This window comes from Notolepis coatsorum (assembly GCF_963971535.1).
Source record: "Notolepis coatsorum genome assembly, chromosome: 9".
NCBI classification, from domain to species: domain Eukaryota; kingdom Metazoa; phylum Chordata; class Actinopteri; order Aulopiformes; family Paralepididae; genus Notolepis; species Notolepis coatsorum.
The window spans coordinates 133,199,931-133,222,593 of NC_140173.1; the positions used below are offsets into that span (position 1 = coordinate 133,199,931).

The 22,663-nt window shown below is 46.4% G+C and overlaps 1 protein-coding gene and 2 long non-coding RNA genes across 4 annotated transcripts in view; 1 reads left to right on the plus strand and 2 right to left on the minus strand.

Annotated features, from left to right (window-relative positions):
* tnfaip3 (tumor necrosis factor, alpha-induced protein 3) overlaps positions 1–22,663 on the plus strand; it is a 93,906-nt gene that overhangs the window by 40,490 nt on the left and 30,753 nt on the right. Inside the window, exons 1-2 of one of the 2 annotated variants that reach the window (XM_084321428.1) lie at positions 6,916–7,054; positions 9,281–9,690. In XM_084321428.1, the coding sequence (XP_084177554.1) occupies positions 9,378–9,690 (313 nt within the window). In that variant the 5' untranslated portion in view covers positions 6,916–7,054; positions 9,281–9,377. Of the gene's footprint in view, positions 1–6,915; positions 7,055–9,280; positions 9,691–22,663 lie in introns of those variants that run through there. The other variant, XM_084321429.1, reaches the window with a different exon arrangement.
* LOC311234319 lies at positions 1,749–2,952 on the minus strand. Its single transcript, XR_014620089.1, has 2 exons — positions 2,105–2,952; positions 1,749–1,945 (listed from the first exon to the last, which is right to left on the minus strand). It is a non-coding gene; the product is annotated as an uncharacterized lncRNA (long non-coding RNA).
* Positions 5,408–6,240, minus strand: LOC311234208. Its single transcript, XR_014620077.1, has 2 exons — positions 5,764–6,240; positions 5,408–5,604 (listed from the first exon to the last, which is right to left on the minus strand). It is a non-coding gene; the product is annotated as an uncharacterized lncRNA (long non-coding RNA).

The window sequence follows — 22,663 nt, forward strand, 5'->3', positions numbered from 1 at the left end:
GTAGGGATTCACATTCCTTTACAGCTTTGGGTAGGGCGTTCCACATTGATGTGGCATAATTGCGAAACGTGTTTAGTCCCTTGTTTGAGCCGAATCTGGGTTTAACATGATTTGTGGAGCTCCCTCTGGTGTTGTAGTATAGTTGTGATCGTGGTATTCACTGATCTTTGGGAAGTATTTTGACATGTACATGGGTACCTTGGTCGTGTAGTGTATCTTGTAGACCAGGCCCATTGCAAGTTGCTGTACTCTGTCGTCCACTCTAAGCCATCCTAGGTTGTCAAAGTGGGCAGGGGTGAGGTGGGTTCTAGGGGTAAGGTCAAGTAGTAGTCTGACCAGTTTGTTTTGTGATGTTTGTAATCTTGTTTTTAGCGCCTTTGAGGTGCTTTGGTACCATGAGGTGCAAGCATAGTCGTAGTACCCTTGAATGAGTGCTCCTGCCAGAGTCTTCAGGGTATTCTTGTTTACCAGAGAGAAGATCCGGTACAAGAATCTAGTTCGTTGGTTGACTTTTTTTTATTACATTGGATGCCATTTTGTCACAGGAAAGATTTGCCTCTAGGATGGAACCCAGATAGGTCATTTCATCTTTCCTTGTGACAATATTGTCACCACTGTAACTGAGAAGTCGTCGGTCTTGCTGAGTTTGTTATTTGAACCGAAGAGAATGGACTCTGTTTTGCCCAGGTGTAATGATAGTTTGTTATCAGCGAGCCTATGCAGATTTTGCCTAGAAAGAAAGAAAGAAAGAAAGAAAGAAAGAAAGAAAGAAAGAAAGAAAGAAAGAAAGAAAGAAAGAAAGAAAGAAAGAAAGAAAGAAAGAAAGAAAGAAAGAAAGAAAGAAAGAAAGAAGCATTTTATATAAAAGTATTCTGTACTTCTGTATGACAACTATTAAAGAAACTTGAAACTTGAGAAACTAGTGCCGAGCTGAGGGTTTTTTCAACCTGCAACTTGTTCTTGTCAGAGACCAGCAGGGCTGAGTCGTCCGCAAACAAGAACAAGTTGCAGTCACAAGCCGACGACATGTCATTTGCATAAATTAGGAACAGTAGCGGTCCTAGTATGCTTCCTTGTGGAACACCACAGCTCACTGTGAGGGGGGGGATATAGTACCGTTTACCTCCACCATCTGTTCTCTCCCCTCCAGGTAGGATTGCATCCAGCTCACTATACTGAGCTGGATGCACTGGGACTGGAAGAGATTAGTGTAATAGAGATAGATAAGTAGATGGATAGACAGACAGGCAGACACAAAGACAGTCCCACTCCCAACAGGCACATATCAGTTTTGTTTTAATTCCCCCCCCCCCGAAACTGACTCAGCTACTAGGTGAGTCTGGAGAACACGCAATATGATATGATATGACTAGGACTAGGCTCATTCCAATCGAATGATTTATATGATTCCTGAGCCTGTATCTGGAGATAGAATGTGACGCGACCAGTCTCCCTCGGTGACGCTCCTTTGTGCACAGTAGGTGGGATGGGATCTAGCCCCTTTCGTGACTGTGATGCACCGAGTGAATCCACAGTCACTTGCTCCTCAATAAGAAACCAACCTAGATTTACCATGAAGGACTGGTTCTGGCCGAACCGTTCGTTATACCAGTATCACAGAGAGATCTCAAAGGTACTCACAGTTGCACGAGGGTTTCGGACAGAGATACGTGATGGTTTGAACGCTCGACGTAGCTAATAAGCATGTAACCAGGAGGCTTAGGACATATAACAGACAGACAAAGCAATTATGTTTAATATAATTATCTTTATTTAAGCTATGATATCAGAAAGGATTAGTTGAATTTTATACAAAATAGAGGTATCACTATCACCATGTATACATCGGCATGTATACATTTAGCACAGAGAGACAGACTGAATCCACACTACTGCTCCCCCTAACCTAACATAGCCAAAGCAGTGACCACCTGTTGACCACCACCTGCCATGACATGGAAATGGAACAATGAATATCCAAGCATAATATAACATACTTAACATGCTGCTTGTTGCACACTATAAACGGCGAACACTTATAATCACATAACGATACAATGGAATGCATGGCACTAGACATAAACGAGAGAGAGCTTAAACTTACACGTTGAATGAAACACCCGGCGTAGCAAACGCCACACGCAGCACGCACCCGGACCGCAACGGTACGACTATTCCCCCAACCTGAGGGAAATCAGGACAGTCTGTATTATACTATTTATACCCAACAGTCTGTGCGTGTAACTACAAACAAACGGAGCGAGCGATACCTTGGTATCGCCAGGCGCAAGCACAACGCCCCGCCTCGTCGCTGTTCACAGTCTGTCGTTCCCTGGGGAAGACCAAACATGGTATAAACAACTTGACAGTGCACCTAAACCTAGCGACATGACAATGCCATAATGATAATTTACACTATAGTTAAATTACTCACCAGGACACTTGAGTATTTACTCGCCACACTCTCTCTCGTCTGGTAACATGCGTGGGGAAATTAATGCTGCTGCCATCGCCCGTTCCCAACTAGCAGTGTTTGTTTCAGCCGCCATCCGGTCAGGCTGAAATACACGCTGACGCCAGAGCCACACCCACAATACCCCCCAGCTGGCCACACTCACCCCCCTAGAAAACTAATCAGGGTCCCACTGATCGCCAAGTCCGTCTTTGGCCCCAAAGGACCCCTCCTCCGTACGACAACGGCCAAGTGGCGACGCCGCAACCCCTAGCACCGCACTCTTCCCCCCTGGATGTCGAACGGCTGAACGCGGCAGATTAAAGGGATTCGAACGCACACCCGCATTGCTATGGTGTGACTGACGCACCTGCAAGGGGAGCATGGTTCTCTCCTCCGGTGCCCTCCGTTCTCTGTGGGGCCATGGTTTCACCGGTTCAGACCGTGCCCCACCGTCACGATGATGGGACTGCTCCCCAGAGTCATCCGGACCACCCTGCTTGCTCCGTTCCGGACCCCCCTCCCCGGGATCCGCCCCCAAGCCCCCCTCTGACCCAATACCAATCCAAATTACACCATCATCCTCACTCTCCTCTCCTTGCACCCCATGCTGCTCCCTAATCATAACCTGCACTTCCTGTGGACCCTCCCCGGCCACTACCTCCACCAGATGTGGCTTCACCCTAACATCTGAGGAACCCGCATTAATGACCGGATCAGCCAGATGTCCATCGTTGGCTGCTACAGAGGTACTAGAGACCACCAACCCCGCAGGCAAATTCCCCTCTTCCAACCCCAACGGCTCTACAAGTACCGATGCCCTAGACAGGCATAGCCTGCCAGGTCCGGCCGCTGGAACAAAGCACACCGATCCTGCAGGGATCGTAAACGGGGAGACGGCAGCAGCAAACATGTTCCTTTTCAATATGACCGTTTGTTCACTTTGACCGGCTGCAACAGCAGTCTGCCAACCTGGGGCCTTCAGGAGGGGCGGCGGTGGGCTAGGACCCTGCACAGGGCATAACAGCTGATAACATTCCTTAATGACATTCATCCCAAGCAAGCCTGGCACTGCTTGTTTACGCTCTTTTTCGGCTTGTCCAATTGAGTCTTTCACCACCAATATACCCCTCTGCGGTATAGTCCTGCCCAACGCCACCGCCTCCACATCAATTGTGAAGTAACCCAGGTATGGGATATTCAACCCCCGGACCCCACTCAATGTCAGCCACCCACAGTCAGTCAAATTCCCACCCCAACTTGGCAGTAGATGTTTAAAGAAAAACCCTTCAGTAACCGTTGAAACATTTGACCCAGAATCTATTAAACATTGAAACTTCACCCCCCCCATAGAAACTTCCACAGTGTCACACTCCCCTAATAAACACTCATACACCTGTGGATCAATATCGGGTACCGTTACTGAGCCTGGCTGTACTCCACCCGGGGTTTGGCTCTTCACCACAGAGGGAGACAGTTTCCCTGCATGCTGCTCCGATATCTGGGCTGCCCCCTCCCTCCCTGCGGCCGAATCAGGAGACCAAGGGTCTTGACTAGGGCTCGGCCGTGGGGCCATACAGAATCGTGCGATATGGCCAGCTTTCTGACACTTAAAACAAATAGGCTGCCCTGAGGCATCGTATCGCGGCTGCCATTTACGGGCATCTGTTCTCCTGAACCCTAATGCCTGCCAAGTGGTTGAAACTGTTTGTGATAAATCATCAATTAAAACCTGTTGTCTTTGTAACATATCTAAAACTTTAGCGAGCATAGGTTCAGGCTTCACCTCCATCGCAGCGGTAACCATACTAGCCTCTACTGGTGTGGCCTCCACCTTCTCACAGGAACCCACCACCCGCCTCCTACGCTCTCCCCCGCACTCCGCTTCCTCCCCCCACTGAAAAGCTTCTCTACGGAGCTCAAAAAACGACATGGTTGGTTGCTGCCGAGTTGTTTTTTTTAACTCTCGACGGAGACTGATATCAGATACATTTTCTGCAAATTGGTCACGCAAGGCCAAGTCGCTGCACCACGCCTCCTTCACCTTACAGTGATTGATCTCTTCCATGACAGCCAGTAATGCATGTGAATATTCCCGGACAGACTCCCCTTCCTGCTGTCTTCTATCAAAGAACTGTCTTTGTAACTTAGAGAGTGACAAGGGCTGCCCATATATCTCTCGGAGAATGTCTAACACCCGTGCTGGATTTGATCGTTCAGCCTGTGGGTGATACTTTATCTCCTGCCTTGCTTCCCCCCCCAGCTGCTCATAAATGTACGCTGCCTTTTCAGCTCCAGTGTAGGAGCGGTAGACCAAAGTGGCATTAATTTCATCCAACCATTCATAAAAATTTGCACTTGACCCCCCAGTGAACACTGTACATTTTCTCTCTTGTGTCAGGTATACAATACGTTCCCTGGGACCAACAGCTAGACTCTCACCCCCCACATGCCCACCCCCCCCTAACCCCTGATTACCAGAGGACTGAGTAGACAAGGGAGATTCCTTCCCATCCAACCTCTGTACTAAAGAGTCATTTTCATTTTTCAACTGGCTGATGGCCTCTTCACCAGACTGCACTCTGGCTTCCAGAGCAGCCAGTTCACTTCGCAAGTCCTTCACACTCATTTTTATGTTCCACAAGTCCACCTTAAACCGTGGTGTCGCGTCACTTCCCCAATGGTCCTCTTGTCAGGCCTGCCGCCTGGCAGGAGACTGTTGTGTCGGCAGAGTCTTCTGTTGCCCGACTCCCCGGCCTCTCTTCTTGGACGCTGTGTGGTCACTGCTTTTAGCCACTCTGTCCCTGAATCCTCCCCCTTTATGCAGATCCAATCTGTCTCTCTATGTGCTGTTATAAATACCCGAAGCCTAGGTCACAAAATCAAATTAAATCCTGCCAACTGCGCCAAACTGTAACCAGGAGGCTTAGGACATATAACAGACAGACAAAGCAATTATGTTTAATATAATTATCTTTATTTAAGCTATGATATCAGAAAGGATTAGTTGAATTTTATACAAAATAGAGGTATCACTATCACCATGTATACATCGGCATGTATACATTTAGCACAGAGAGACAGACTGAATCCACACTACTGCTCCCCCTAACCTAACATAGCCAAAGCAGTGACCACCTGTTGACCACCACCTGCCATGACATGGAAATGGAACAATGAATATCCAAGCATAATATAACATACTTAACATGCTGCTTGTTGCACACTATAAACGGCGAACACTTATAATCACATAACGATACAATGGAATGCATGGCACTAGACATAAACGAGAGAGAGCTTAAACTTACACGTTGAATGAAACACCCGGCGTAGCAAACGCCACACGCAGCACGCACCCGGACCGCAACGGTACGACTATTCCCCCAACCTGAGGGAAATCAGGACAGTCTGTATTATACTATTTATACCCAACAGTCTGTGCGTGTAACTACAAACAAACGGAGCGAGCGATACCTTGGTATCGCCAGGCGCAAGCACAACGCCCCGCCTCGTCGCTGTTCACAGTCTGTCGTTCCCTGGGGAAGACCAAACATGGTATAAACAACTTGACAGTGCACCTAAACCTAGCGACATGACAATGCCATAATGATAATTTACACTATAGTTAAATTACTCACCAGGACACTTGAGTATTTACTCGCCACACTCTCTCTCGTCTGGTAACATGCGTGGGGAAATTAATGCTGCTGCCATCGCCCGTTCCCAACTAGCAGTGTTTGTTTCAGCCGCCATCCGGTCAGGCTGAAATACACGCTGACGCCAGAGCCACACCCACAATACCCCCCAGCTGGCCACAAGCATTTTAAATATTTTTTATAAACTGGTCAACACTGCTCAAAGTGGCATTATTTCCGGCGTTGGCTGCCTGGTGCGCCTGCGCTGTGCATCATGCACCCAACGCTGGAAATAATGCAGTGTTGACCAGTTTATAAAAACATACTTAAAATGTTTATTAGCAACACCGAGCTTTCAACCCATCCCGTATCTCTGTCCGAAACCCTCGTGCAACTGTGAGTACCTTTGACATGTCTCTGTGATACTTGTATAACGAACGGTTCGGTAAATCTAGGTTGGTTTCCTATTGAGGAGCAAGTGACTGTGTGTGGATTCACTCGGTGGTGCATCACAGTCACGAAAGGGGGCTAGCTTTTCAGTACCGAGTCAGACGACACCGACGGAGACCACCCCCCCTGGCGACCGGGCGCCGCAACTACAAGAGGCTACTCAGTCAGTCAGACTCGGGGAAATGGGTGGAAAGTCCCTGTGTGGTGGAAATCCCCTCAACCCGGGCTTTTCCTCTTTTTTTCTTTTTTTTGTGTGTGCATCATTTAACTAGCTTAGAGGAAGAGGACGCGCGTATACTCTTTTGACAGGCTCGGCCGACGGACGGCGAAGGCACCCAAAATAGATTTGATCATCATACAGAGAGTGTGTGTGTGGTGGGGAACACGGTTGAATGGCGCCGCCGAGGACGGACCCGCTGCGCTGAGGCTGAGAGAGGAGGACTAGAGCCTATACTGAGCATCATCATCCGGAGGGCTTTGTTTTTACCCCCCCCCCCTCAGACATATTACACAGGTGAGAGCCTGTTCTCCTTATCGTCTCTCTCCCCTGTCTGGACTGGGTATGTTATTATTTATTTATTTATTCGAAAACGAGACCTGATGATGACAGCCACCACATCACGTTTTTTAGGCCTTGAGTAGTGTATTATTATTATTAATGTCGTGTATTTCTGGGGGACATGGAGGTGTATAATAATAGCCGCGACCAGTGGCTTCTTTGACAGCCGCGTTGTTTACAAACACGTCACCCTCGAATCACCACACAGGACATTTTAACTGAGCCATTGCCTCTATACTCTATAGTCTATATACTATAACAATGGCTCAGTTAAAATGTCCTGTGATGTCAAATGTATACTCTCTTCTCTGGACTCTTTCTGTATCACAAACAGTAGGCTACTGTATGTGCAAATCTGGTATGTCATATTCATATATGTCTAGATAGCAGTACTGTCTATCTGTATGTCGTGTGTGTCATGGGGGACCCTGATGTAAACAAGACAAACGTCTTTCTCTGGTCTGCATCCCATTAACAATTGTGTGTATTGAGCCGTACTGTATTGTACTGTACCCATTCTGCAATCTGTTCATAAAGTTTTCAATCAATCAATCAATCAACCGTTCGGCGTCGCCAGCCACAGTGTGTCAAAAAGATGCGACTGAACGCTACATTGTTTCAAAGGTCGCTGTCATAGGAATTACGTAAAGCCTTGGACGTCAGCAAAGTGTTCTGTTGTTGTGTGTGTGTGTGTGTGTGTGTGTGTGTGTGTGTGCGCGCGCGCGCGCGTGTGTGTGTGTGTGTGTGCGTGTGTGTGTGTGTGTGTGTGTGTGTGTGTGTGTGTGTGTGTGTGTGTGTGTGTGTGTTAGCCAGCGTTGTGCCAGTCTGTCTGTGATGAATTGAAAATGGGGGACCCTGATGTAAACAAGACGAAAGTCTTTCTCTGGTCTGCATATCTTAACAATTGTATCTATGTATTGAGCTGTACTGTACTGTACCCATTCTGCAATCTGTTAATAAAGTTTTCAATCAATCAATTCAATGCCCCCACAATCTGCCAGCGGTGCCTACAGACAAAACAGCGGCTGCTGCTTCCTACCAACCGTTGACTTTAAATGTCCGTGTTTGTTGTTGCATGTAGACATCTCTGAGTCTGGGTAGCCCCCATACTAGGCCTAGTCTGTGGCACCTGCTGATTAATTGAAAATGGGGGACCCTGATGTAAACAAGACGAAAGTCTTTCTCTGTTCTGCATCCCCTTAACAATTGTGTGTATTGAGCTGTACTGTATTGTACCCATTCTGCAATCTGTTAATAAAGTTTTCAATCAATCAATCAAAACTCTATACAGAAAACAACAAGACACATGGGCCACTATAAGCTAAGCATTACGGTATTATTGTGTACCTAAAACATTTCCACTGACGGCTGCTGTATGGCGGTCAGGTCATGGTTGAAGTTCTAAAGTCAGCAAAAGTATTGTCCAGTCCTCGCTGAAACCAACACTTCCCCTTTCTATATACTGAGTCAAGCCTGACGAGTGCTTATAAAATGTGTGAAATGCCCAAAGAGACCGGGTTCTAATGTTTGGAAATGCCCCTTTCAAAGCTTTTTCTATACCATCTAAAGCTCTCAGGTTCGATATTGCAGCGTTGGAAAGCACCAGTTAATTGTCGGAGGGCGTTCAGTGAAGTCCGGCGGGCCACCGGAATTACCCCGTTGAGGGTGGGTGTGGGTGGGCATCGGGTGGGTTCTAGGAAAAAGAGTAAAAACAACAACATGAACGCTTGTTTGTCGCTCACACTGTATGACCATTAGGGCTGCTTACAAACCACTGATAATAACAGAGGATGAAACGGCCTGGAACTTGTGTTGATTCAGTGCAGGGGGGGGGTTCCAGTGAGGTAGTTTCCCAGGCCATGGATTAAAAGACTGGCTTCAGACTGGGATTCGCTGTCATATTAGGGAACGGGCAATGTCTTTGGACATTTGTGTTTGTTTGTGTCCAGTCAGTGTGACACAGTTTTTAATTTTTTTTATTATTATCTGTGACTATGAACAAGCACTTCAGTTTTAGTCGGTTCTCATGTTGGATGATAAAGCTGTAACGATACGGTAATTAATACAGGCTGTTTTCTTCTGCCCTATGCGTTCTGTTCTATTCCACTCTGTTTTATTCTATTCTATTATTAGTCCAACTCGATATTAACGCCCCCCTCCCCCCCCCCCCCCCCCCTCCAGTTTCAGGTTGGTCGTCGGGTCACGGGGTCCTCTCCTCGTCCCTCCTCCTCCCCTCCATCCACCCACCCACCTGTCTGTCCACACCTCTCCGTCCGCCATGTCGCAGGGCCAGAGCTTCCTGCCCAAGTTCCTGTTCGTGTCCAACCTGCTGAAGGCGGTGAAGATCCGCCAGCGCGTTCCCAACGACGTGGTGAAGCCGGCGGCGGCGAGCGGCGGCGGCCCGATGCGCCACCTGCGCGGCATGCACCGCCACACCCTGGAGATGATCGCTATGAACCACTTCCCCCAGGCCTTCAGAGAGGTGGTGCAGGCCGCCATCTTGGACCGGGCCATGCAGGCCTCCCTGGAGCAAGAGAAGAAGCTCAACTGGTGTCGTGAAGTCAAGAGGATGGTCCCGCTACGTACCAACGGTAAGGCAGGGGGGTTGGGTTGTAAGTTGGTCGAGAAAATTCATATTTTTTGTTTTTCCCCCCGTGGTCTCGGGCTCTTTGAGTCTGATTGACAGGCTGTCGAAAAGCATCACTGAGGAGGCGTTTCAACCCCGGTGGATTTCCCCACCCCCTCCACCACCGGCCAATCGGAAAGCGATGTGTAGCTGCCGCGGTATTGATGTTTTCCTTACCGCACAAATTTGCTAAATATTTCCTACCGCTGCGGTTATTACTGCACACACACAAAAAAAAAAAAAAAAAAAAAGTTTGAATGCATTTCTTTTTTGTAGTCTACTCTTTATAGCATATAGCCTGCCTCTAGCCTAAATGTCTATCTTTAGAGGATGACTTTGCACTGCAGCATGAATATTGTTTGGGATTCGGCAAGCACGCATTCGTTATTGAAAGTGAAACACGGATTCGAAGTCTCCCCTCTGGTCGTGCGCCGTTCACTCGGTGTCGCGGGCAGGGGTGGTAGTAGCGCCCGGCGGTTACCCCCCCCGACCCTTTCTTCTTCTTCTTCTTCTTATTATAACGTTACTACTTATGATTACAAAGGCATTCGTTTTGTGGCATTAACGTTATATAGTTACACGTTCAATAACATCAGCGTATTTACCGGACCATAGCAAGGCAAGCATTACTCAATTCATATCTCGGTTCCTTTCTTTGCTCAGAGCGTGCCGAGTTGTGCCCATTCTGCGGTCTGTTAATAAAGTTTTCAATCAGACAAGTGTATAGAACGAAGGGCTTTTATTATAACATTCGTTGCAGTAAAATCATTATGCCTCGTTTAGTACTCCTGAGGAGCGATGGTAGTCCACTCCGGCGGGGAGCTAACGTTATTAGCCGTGTTGTGAGCTCTGATCAATGGCTGACTATCAGGAAGTAAAAACCGAATACGCGCTTGCCGATTGGTGGTAACAGCAGAGGCGGGTGCAAGCGGTGTGACGTAATTGGCAGAATCGACTGTCAATCAAAATTGTTCCGTTGCTTTGGTTGAGAGTATTATTATAAAAAACAGCGGTGATGCGGTATTCAGCTAAACTCTGCGGTGGGCGTGATGTAACAGCGATACCGCGGTAATGCAATAACCGCGGCAGCTCACCCAAACAGATTACCACTGGCCTATCAGTCAGCGTTCATTCGCTGCGCCATTGCAGGAAAGGGAGGAGTTTCAGTAGTCTTCTTTTGAGCCTTTTTAGAGACTTCCTGTGCACGAGTCGGGATGCTGCACCCAGACGCTGGGATGAAGTGGCACGCTACACTACACTATCTGCTGTGCGAGTTTCTAGGTTTCTCTTATCGCTGTAGGTGGCTACTAGCAATCTCGAGCATGCAGCCAAGTGGGTGAAACAGTTTATTTACAGTTTCGCTGTGTATCCACTGCTTGTGACAGTGTTATTCCAGTATCCTTGTTTTTATCTCCAACTTAACAATCAGTCTGACGTTTTCAAGCCATTGCCATTTTTATTTGAGATTTTCTTTCTTTGCCTCACTAAGTTTTTTAAGTCCAGCTGAGGGCCCTCTCCCACTCAAACAGTGATTTGTCAAAGCAACCGCCTCTCAAAAGAAGATGGAAACGGGTGACAGAATCTTAATGTAATGAAGACTCTGTTGAGATCAATTGGGGGCTTAGGTTTAAGTAACAGTGTGTTGGATGAATAGTGATGCCATTGATAGCGAGAGTGTGTTTTTGTGTGGTAGTCAGGATTATGGGGCAGCGGCTGTGTGTTATTGGACCAATAGTCATGTGTGTGCTGTTGGGAAGACAGTCCTTCCTTCCGGCCGAAACCGAATACCGAAAATAGGAAACAGTTGGCCGAATGCCGAAAGGCAGAATATGATTAATATAAATATATATATATATAATGTATTTATTTTTTACCAATTTGTTGTTCAACTACCTGATTATGGCAAAATACATGATTATGGCAAAACCTAACTTAAATAATATTAATAATCACTATTATGGGTCCATAAAACATTTATTCAGCACCTTTGAATGCATACATTAATTCCAGACTGACTGCTGAAAGATTGTACAATGAATTGGGTCAAATTATACAATTGTGCCTGATCCCTTCAATAGTATCCAGCTGCACAGCCAGAGAGCAACGCTCTCAGGGCTGCGCTGTGACGCCTACGCTGTGAGTATTGCGACTGGACTGTGATTTACATAGCAGCAAATAACTCTGTATAGTGCAATACTGACGGCATCCTCTCATGTTCCCATTAGACTTCACATCAATAGGGTTTGACAACTTCATATCAATAGGGTTTAGCTTTGTCAACAACACAGGGAAGTTCTACAAACAGGCCAGAGGATGTATGAGTAAATTAACTATACTTCATAACATGTATTTTTCTTTTTCTTTTTTGCTCACACAATATCTTTATTTTTTTTATCCACTTTTTTCTCCTATTTTTCTATTTTTTCTCCCATCCCAATTACCCGCTGTGCCAATTCTCCCCTCCCCTGTCTTGAACGTTGCTCGCATATGCCCCCCACTGGCCGGTTGTAGGGAGGATAGAAGCCTTGCATCACGTGTCCCCTCCGATACACGAGGAGGCAGCCTGTCGCATCTTTTCACCTGCCAGCGCGGACTCTCATTGGCGAGGTGTAACGTGTGGGAGGCTCACACTACCCCCGCCATTTTCTTGTCTCTGCTGTGCAGGTGTCCCCAACCAACCTGTAGGAGTCGCTGTCCACAACGTCCAGATTACCACCCATCGACTTCCACCCGCTAACTCTGCCAATTGAGTTAGTATGACGGCCGGCCCAAGCCGGAGGCAACGCAGACAGCCGCAGTCGAACCCGGTGTCTCTTGCGTTGGTGACGAGCGCAATGTCCGCTGTGCCACCCAGCCGCGCTCACACAATATCTTGAATGAATGAATGTGTTTATTTATTTCGAACATAAATTAAAAACAAATGAAATTAATTTAAAAAAAATTTAATAAAACAATGAAGTAATAAACAGATTAAAAAACAAACAAGCAAAACAGTAATATTCGAAAAGGAGTAGGATGAAGTGTAAACGTATGTGTTCCTACCCCCTTCACACTCATATTAGCTCATTTTCATACAACCCAAATTACCACACTATGAAAAGAAAATATTATGAAAAGAAAATTATAATTATAATTATACTGCGGGCCGCCACAGTCTAGGTAATTCATGGGAAACCCTGCCTATTACCTGCCGGCTGCCACAGACATCACAGAAGGGTTGGTTTTGATTAATTTCTCAAATGGTCTCTACTGTAAATCCATTTGCATTTCCCAGAGAATGTTGGCCAACTTTACCTTCATAGGAAACTGCCTGCTTAAAATGGACCTCCAAGTGGTTCTTCAACTTACTCAACCTTGTTGGTTTGAATAAGGATGCATTGCAGAAAGGGCAATGAAAGTGCTGGCAGCATGTGATGCATCCAGATTTACCATTTTTAATGGTGATATGCATCTAGAAAAATAAAGGGCCTAATTGGTCAAATTGAACGTTCTTATATGATTCCACATACATAACTTTGACCACAAGTCCACCTGACATACCCACATATAGCTCATATTCCTTCATATATCTTATGCATATTGCACATAGTTCATGACAGCGTGGCACTCCGTGGCAGTCACAGCGCGGCCCTGAGAGTGTTGCTCTCCGGCCGTGCAACTGGACCCTTCTCGATCCCTTCAACAGTCAAAATTAGAATTATGAAGAAAGACTTACGTGTGTGTGTGTGTGTGTGTGTGTGTGGGTGTGTGGGTGTGTGTGTGTGTGTGTGTGTGTGTGTGTGTGTGTGTGTGTGTGTGTGTGTGTGTGTGTGTGTGTGTGTGTGTGTGTGTGTGTGTGTGTGTGGGGGGGGGGGGGGGGGGGGGGTGAGTGGGGAAATGGCCGTGTGCAAAGCGAAGTGGTGCGAAAGTACGTGAGTGTTACACTATTGTGGTACTCAAAATATTTCTGCCTATTGTTTCCACGACACTTGTTAGGCATGTGTGAGTCAGTCTCAATTGAAATGCAAATGTCTCAGAGACCATTACTCACACAGACCAGTCTTACTGTAAATGACTGTAGGAGAGCACAAGGGGTTCTTCTTTCACAAACACTCATTTGAGTTGGTCACCACAAACAAATCTCTGTATGGGAAACAGAAGAGTTACTGGATGTTGGACATTTATTTGTTCTTTTGGCAAATAGTGAAACTGTGTATTTTCTGTGTGATGTGGGGGGTAATATTGAAATTATGATTTAGGAGGTTCCTGTCTATACACAATGCAGGGTTACACACACACACAGACACCTGGTTCCTCTTCAGAAAGTCCTGACTTCCGCTGCCCTGAAACCCGGACGGAACCCGGAATTTCCTGGCTTGACAGGGAATGATGTCATCAAGTTGAGACATGGTTTTTGGAGCCAGGGTGTCTAGGACTCGGAAGGACCCAGACGTGACTTTGAGCAGAGGACGGACACACGCGCGCAATCACACACACACACACACACACACACACACACACACACACACACACACACACACACACACACACACACACACACACACACACACACACACACACACACACACACACACACACACACACACACACACACACACACACACACACACACACACACACACACACACACACACACACACACACACACACACACACCTACACACACACACACACACACACACACACACACACACACACACACACACAGTGTGGACCGACAGCTGCTGAGTCACTGGAGCACATACACATACTTGCATGCGTGCACACACACAAGCAGGTAGCACACATGATAGATAGAGAGAAAGAGAAAGTGTATTAGAAAGCATGTGAGAGTTGGAGACAAACAGACTGAGGATGAAGAGCAAGAGTCTGAGAGACAGAAAGAGAGAGCTAGACCAAACCGCCTAGGGTTGAATATCACTGATAATAGATCTTCAGACCAGAATTAAAATTTCTTTTAATTTACATTTATTTGTTTTAGTTTTTCCCCCACATATTTTCTTGTGGGACTCATGGCTGCCACAGTGGCCTGGTGACAAACGGACTGATGATGAAGAGCAAGAGTCTGAGAGACAGAAAGAGAGAGAGCTAGACCAAACCGCCTAGGGTTGAATATCACTGATAATAGAGCTTCAGACCAGAATTTAAATTTCTTTTCATTTACATTTATTTGTTTTAGTTTTCCCCCACATATTTTCTTGTGGGACTCATGGCTGCCAGGGTGGCCTGGTGGTTAAGAGAGACTGTCCCATAACCAGAAGGTCACAGGTTTGATCACTGTAGGTCTATTAGAGATCCTCACAGGTCCAAAAAGTCATTCCCGGGCGCAACAAGACCTGGACATGTACAGTAGTGCCCAGAACCGAACCAGACCGTCTATTTAGAAAAAAAACAACACAGGCCCTGGGAAACGCTGGACCATTCGGGCCTGGGAACAAATGGACCCAATCTGACATGATTTAGAGCGGATGATTGTTATTATCACAGCTACGAAAACCTTCATCTTGGTAACGTTAGCCTTCTTCTAGCCTTTCCCCGTGGGGCCGCCTGTGATGCATAATGTTAAATCCATCCATCCTGCCAAGAAAGGACTTCAGCTAATCCACTCATTATTGCTAAGTCCACTTGCTGTCATGTAACATTAGCTCCGTTCGGGACTAGCTAGCACCATACGCTGTCTTGAATTGACAATGACAATTATTCCAAAATGAGGAATTTGCAGCACGACTAGTTTTGTTGCTGCAGTGCATGCCATCTTCTTTGATGCCATCCTGTATTATTTCACCTTTTTAAAGGGTCCCCTATTTTTACCTAGCCTTTTCCTGTGTTTTGCATTGTTTTGACACAATGAGGGATTGTTGTCCCGACACTGAGAAAATGTGAAATACAGACCCAGCACTGACGAATCAAACCTCTACACTCCTCCACCACTCCACTCCAAACTGATTTTGTGACTCCTATTGTTCTAGACCGGGCCAGATTTCACACCTCCACTGCCTCCCACAGTGTATCAGGCTGGGGAGACTTTTTCATCTTAAATTTTTATTCGTCCCAAACGCCCCAGCTCCATCCGAAATATAACACCTGAGTGCTAGTTCTAAAGTGTGGGTGGCAGAAGCGCAGCAGAAGGGAACTGAATCTGAAGTGCTTCATTTGTATGTGCTAAGTGCAGTTTCTGTTCAGCTGTGACAAGAACCCTTTCTATTGAAACACGCCATTCAGAATTGCAGCCATAATCGACGTAGGTAATAACGATAACGACTGACCAATCACTGCTCACTACGATCCTTGACTTTTTCATTGCTGGATCTTAACTCTTTCAGTGCCACGCCTGGTTTTCCATTTTACCGCTTGAATGCCACCATCCGCGCCAATGTTAACGTTAATATCGCCTAATCTATGTTTTAAATTATGGCTATGTGTCTAATCTGCCCATCGCATTATCAAAGACTATTTTACAGACAGTGCTGTGAAGGCAGATTGTTTTTTTATCGCGTCGTTGCCGTTTCAGAGCAGTTAGAAAAGCCCCCGTTTTGATATAAAAAACAGCTCATTCTGGAGCATTCTATGAAAATCGTCTTTTAGTGGAATATTCCACAACGTTGATATTCGTCGGCCTTTTTATGAATCGTTTTCAAATAAACGCTAGATGATCAATATTATACGTGCACGCATGCACATTACGGCCGCGCGCGGATAATCGCCTCGTTGATTTCCTCTCGGAGTTTTACATTGAAACCGAAAGAAGACATTTCACAAAACAGCTTATAACTTCATCAAACTTACTCTGATTATCCTACCACTGATAACATAGAGTCCTTACCTGACATCAGATGGTATCCAACTGGTATATTCCAATTCTTGATCACCATTCGAAAAAATCGATAAGTGTATGGATCCAACGCGACACAGTGGATCTCCATGATCCGCGGGGATCTGAGGCTCCAGAATGAACTCTAGTAACCCCGGCTGGATCAGTGAACTGGAAAATGTGGAGTACCGGATTTTTTCCCCCATTCATTTTCATTGAGTCCATTCCAAAATCACTTATGTCATCTGGGAGACGACAGGGGGCGCTTTTTTCCACAGTGATCACCGGCGCAGCTCGGCAATACTCGGGTAGGCTCGGGTGATGCAATAATTTTTCAGATCGCAAAAAAAAAATAATAATAATAATTCCGAGAAATCTCGTGAGTGGCTAGCAACCACCTATAAAAAAACACGAGAAATCTCGTGAGTGGCACTGAAAGAGTTAACTAATATTTGCTCTGCAATGCCTAGTTTGGCAGTTTGATCTGAATTTGGTGAGCCATGCGCATGCCCGTTCCGGAGTGCAGCGTTGGGAACAGCAGCTCATTTGTCTACAGACCCCCTTCTGCTGCTTTCTAGATAGATTTGCTGAGCTACTCTCACAATATATTGACTCTGAGGTGATCAGTGATCGATTTTAATATTGACTGGTTGAGCGGTGCTGCAAAGCACCTTAAAGAAATGAGTGGTAAGTAACCTCAGTCTTTCCCAGCTTGTTACTGATCCCACCAGGCCAAACCTTAAAAATTACTCTCGGTCTACCCTTATTGATCTTATTTTTGTGAATATATTTTTATTTTATTTTATTATTATTTTTTACTTAGGCATAAGTGACCATTGCCCTACAGCCTGTGTAAGAAGCACGAGATTGCGAAAAACAAGATCTCCCACAATTTTAAGGAGGAATTTTAAATCTTTGAATTACCAATATTTTTTTAGATGATCTTATTTTATTTAATACTTATTGTTTTTTTTTATTGGTCTTTTCCCCCCTCCATTTTCCTCCGATTTTCTCCCATCCCAATGTTAGTCGTATGCCAATTCCCAATCCCCTTCCTGGTCTCTGCGCACTTACCCCCCACAGTCAGATCATCTGGGAGAGTGGAGGCTATCACGTGCTTCCTCCGACACACGTCCAGCCAATCAACCGCTTCTTTTCACCTGGCAGCGCGGATCCTCCCTGAGAGGGCGTAGCGTGTGGAAGGATCACACTATCCCACTCAGGTCCTATCCGTGCTTAGCAGGCGCCCCGACCGAACTGTAGGAGTCGCTGTTTACAACGACCCGGACCCACCCCGCCAGCTTCTCCCACCCTCTAATACAGCCAATTGTATTAGTGTGAACGGCCAGCCAAGCTGGTGACAACCCCGGAATTTAATACTTATTGTAATATTGAAATAGATGTTCAGGTAGCCCTGGACTCCTTTGTAAAAACATTTAATTTATTAGTTGACAAGCATGCTCCTTTTAAAAATGAGTAATACCCTGGTTTTCTCAGGAATTGTCAACCCTAATTAATGACTGCATGGTCTCGGGCCAGGCGTTCTGGAGACCCTCAACACTGGCTTTCTTTTAGGCAAATTAGGAACAAATGTACTGCAGTAGTAAGAAAATCAAAAACTACCTGGAGCTGGTTACTAACTCGCTAAATTCTGGAATGCAGTGATTATAAATAAAATGATTCTTTACCTTCACATATCAATGTTGATAACTGTGTGATCTCTGAGCAGAGTGCAATTTGCGTCTCCTTCAATAGGCATTTTGTAGGGGCAGCCGGGTAGCGCAGCGGACTAAGCATCTGCCTACCACCGCAAGAGACACTGGTATCGAATCCGGCTGTCAGCGGTACCTCCGGCTTGGTCGGTCGTCCATACTGATACAATTGGCAGTGTCAGCGGGTGGGAAGCCGGTGGGGTGTATCCTGGTCGTTGTAAACGGCGACTCCTACAGGTCGGTCAGGGCGCCTGCACAGCAAGGGAGGGAACTGGGGAGGGTAGTGTGATCCTCCCACGCGTTACACCTCCCCAGTGAGAGTCCTTGCTGTCGGGTGAAAAGAAGCGGCTGGCTGTCTCCACATGTGTCGGAGGAAGCATGTGATAGACTTCAGGGCTCCCTAGACCGGCAAGTGGGGGGCAAATTCGCGCAACGACCAGGAAGGGGAGGGGGGAATTGGCATAACGACTAAATTGGGATGGGAGAAAAATACAGAAAAAAGGGCGGAGAAAAAGTAGATTTTGTAGAGGCTGGTCATTTATATGATAGGAATTATAATGGAGAGCTGGTCCCTGGGGCTTTCCCAGACGCTGTCCCATGTCTGTCATGTGTCCCCCAACAAGCAAGGACTGTCTGAGGAGACACTGACTCTTTACACTGTAGCAGAGAGGACACAGGCACACACACACACACACACGCACGCACGCACGCACGCGCGCGCACGCACGCACGCACGCACACACACACACACACACACACACGCACACACACACACACACACAGTACAGAGACACGCAGATCAAATAATAAATTAGACTGATACACACACTTACAGGTCAGACACACAGACATGCATGGCCATACACACACACACACACACACACACACACACACACACACACACACACACACACACACACACACATGTACAGAGTGACACACACATACATAGAGAGAGAGAGACACACGCGCACACAAGCACGGACACAAAGACTGACCGATGCATACAGCACATTACATACACATGCAGAGACACGCACATGATTGTATGAACGTAATCGTGCGTTTGTAGTTCTGTGGTTGGTAGCAAAGTATCCGTAAGTTCCAAAAGTTCACCCTCTCCGAACCTTTCTGTCTGTCAAAAGGGACACAGATCCCGCGGAGACTGTCACACACACAGTGTCAACCCTGTCCAACAAACACATACTACTCATTGAAAATGAGGATCAATGCAGGCGGGCCCTGATAACTATCTCACACACACACATGCATGTACGCACGCACGCACACACACACACACACACACACACACACACACACACACACACGCACACACACACACACACACACACACACACACACACACACACACACACACACCAATGCAAGAGACTCCGGTATCGAATCCCAGTCTCAGCATTGCCTTCGGCTTGGGCCGGCCGTCGTACTGGCTCATTTGGCAGAGTCAGCAGGGTGGAAGTCGATGGGTGGGGATTGGACGTTGTGGACAGCGACTCCTACAGGTCGGTTGGGAGACGCCTGCACAGCAGAGACAGGAAGTGGCGAGGGTAGTGTGAGCCTCCCACGCATTACACCTCGCCAATGAGAGTCCGCGCTGGCAGGCGAAAAGATGTGACAGGCTGCCTCCTCGTGTGCCGGAGGGAACACGTGATGCAAGGCTTCTACCCTCTCTACAACCGACCAGTGGGGGGCATAGTCGAGCAACGTTCAAGACAGGGGAGGGGAGAATTGGATACACGAAATTGGGATGGGAGAAAAATAGAAAATAAGGAGAAGAAGTGGATACAAAAAAAAAATACCATATCAGGGGTAAAGGGTTCGCTCAGGATTGTCAGATTTATGTCCCCCCCCCCCTTCCCCACACACACTTCAATCTAATTTATGGCTAATATAATCCAGTCTGTGTCTGTGGCACATTATTTACAGTAGCTAGGAGGAAGGAGCAAGGAGTGGTTGCTGATGTCATACAGACAGAAGATAGGGATATTAGACCTAAGGCTGGGAAGCCAGAACGATACGTCGAGGACGCATGCAGCCCCACCGTTCTCACTTAAAGGATCACACCAGTCTTTTTGACATGTGGGTTCACTTCAAAGTGCCCTTGTCCCATAGGAATTCTTGCTCGGACACTGTATTATATCACAATGGCAAGCCGTTCAGTAAACAAGTGACACATAAGATATTAGCTTGGTATTTTTGTCAAATGTGGTAACTCTTCACTGTATGTGGTGTTTACGATACATTCAAGGTACATACCCAAGTAAATGGAAGATTGCTCCACTTCTACAAGGCCCATTTGCATGTTATTGGTATCTAGGGACATCTACGGACCTCAGGGAGTGTATTCACAGTGTCAGAAAGATTGTGTCTGTTACTATGCTTGAGTAAATTGTAATGAACCAAAGGAGAATATAAATTATTATTATTATTATTTTCATATTTGACGGTGAATAACACCATGCTAACATTGACCAGACGTGAAAAATTCAGCACCTTCTTGAGATCAAGTGTACAAAATATTAATGTTAATTTATATTAATTTAAATAGTAAAAATTATTTACAGGGAGTTTTGTAGATACAGTCCTGAATTTTGCCATCCGGACACATAGAATATCAGGCATATAAATGACCTTATTATGGCCAAGTCATACATCTATGGATCGGGCCAAATCTCCTCTTTCCAATGGCAGAGTTCAAAGTACCACCAGGCACCCGACCCGTAACAGGGCAGCAAAGACCGTGAATGAAATCTACTGTAAGTACAGTTACTTTTTTATAATGTATATAGCTCTGCCATTTTTCATCAGATTGAGACGCGTTTTCTTTCCCTAGATGTTCACAGAAAGGTAAAGAAACAATCTACATTGTAGTTTATGGCAATAATGTTCAGGTTTGTTTGACCCGTGAGATATAATCACAAAAATAACGTCAGAAAGGCGGCTGGGTGGCGCAGCGGACATTGCGCACGTCACCAACTCAAGAGACACCGGGTTCGACTCCGGCTGTCGGCGTTACCTCCGGCTTGGGCCGGCCGTCATACTAACTCAATTGGCAGAGTTAGCGGGTGGAAGTCGATGGGTGGTAATCTGGACGTTGTGGAAAGCGACTCGTACAGGTCGGTTGGGGGACGCCTGCACAGCAGAGACAGGAAAATGGCGGGGGTAGTGTGAGCCTCCCACACGTTACACCTCGCCAAATGAGAGTCCACGCTGGCAGGTGAAAAGATGTGACAGGCTGCCTCCTCGTGTACCGGAGGGGACACGTGATGCAAGGCTTCTATCCTCCCTACAACCGGCCACTGGGGGGCATATGCGAGCAACGTTCAAGACAGGGGAGGGGAGAATTGGCACGGCTAAATTGGGATGGGAGAAAAATTGAAAAAGAGGAGAAAAAGTGGATAAAAATAAATAAATAACGTCAGAATTTTTCGCAAATAATATTTTCAGCAGCTTTCACAGAGGCTGGTGTGAGCTGGGTAGTGTAGTTTTATGAAATTTGATTTCGATGTCCATTGAAAGCCCTGGGTCTCCTCTGTTTTAGGACTACAACGCTTTCATGACGCGTTATTTCCTCACATCTAATTCATCCGGTTTCCGCCATCAACTCATATTTCGCTAATAACACTTCTGTGTTATTATTATGTTATTATCCAAACGTAGTGCTGGAAATATACACTTTGACTGCTGTTTTGAAAGGGTTAGGGTCTTTACTCTGAACATTGAACATTGAACAAAGTATTTCTACGCTTTCTGTTACTCAGTTGTAAGAGTTGTACCCTTCCTGCTGACTTGTCGTACAGAACTTGTAAGTCGCTTTGGATAAATTACTAAATGTAAATGTAAACATTTGAAAAAGAAAATGCAACATTAATTAATACAGACTGTATTGATCTATTTATGACGTGATATTAATTCCGGCCCTGTACTGGGCCCTGTCGGGCTTAAGGGGTTAACTCTTACTGGGACAGATCCCTATATCAGCGCCACATACACTTTTTGTTTGTTTCTTCCTAGCTAGCTTCCACACAAGTAGACCGGTAGAGATAGAGAGAGAGGAAGAAAGAGAGAGAGAGAGAGTCTATATTTAGAGCGGTAGGACCAGCAGACAGCCTTTCATGTCTGGCAGACGGTCGCCTCCGTTAGCAGCCAAAAACCCAGGGACAAGGATGAGTTCTAGGATAGGTGTGTGTGTGTGTGTGTAGGCCTGAGCGCGCGCGCACGTGTGTGTGTGTGTGTGTGACGTGTGTAGGCCTATATGTGCTTCTTGGCATACAGCCATGCTTGTGTGTGCACACAGGCCTGAGTGCATGTATGTGCAGGGCCGGATTAACGACCGGGCCGTTTGGCCCGGCCCCCTAGGTTTTTTTTTTTTTATATGGCAGCATCCCCACTGT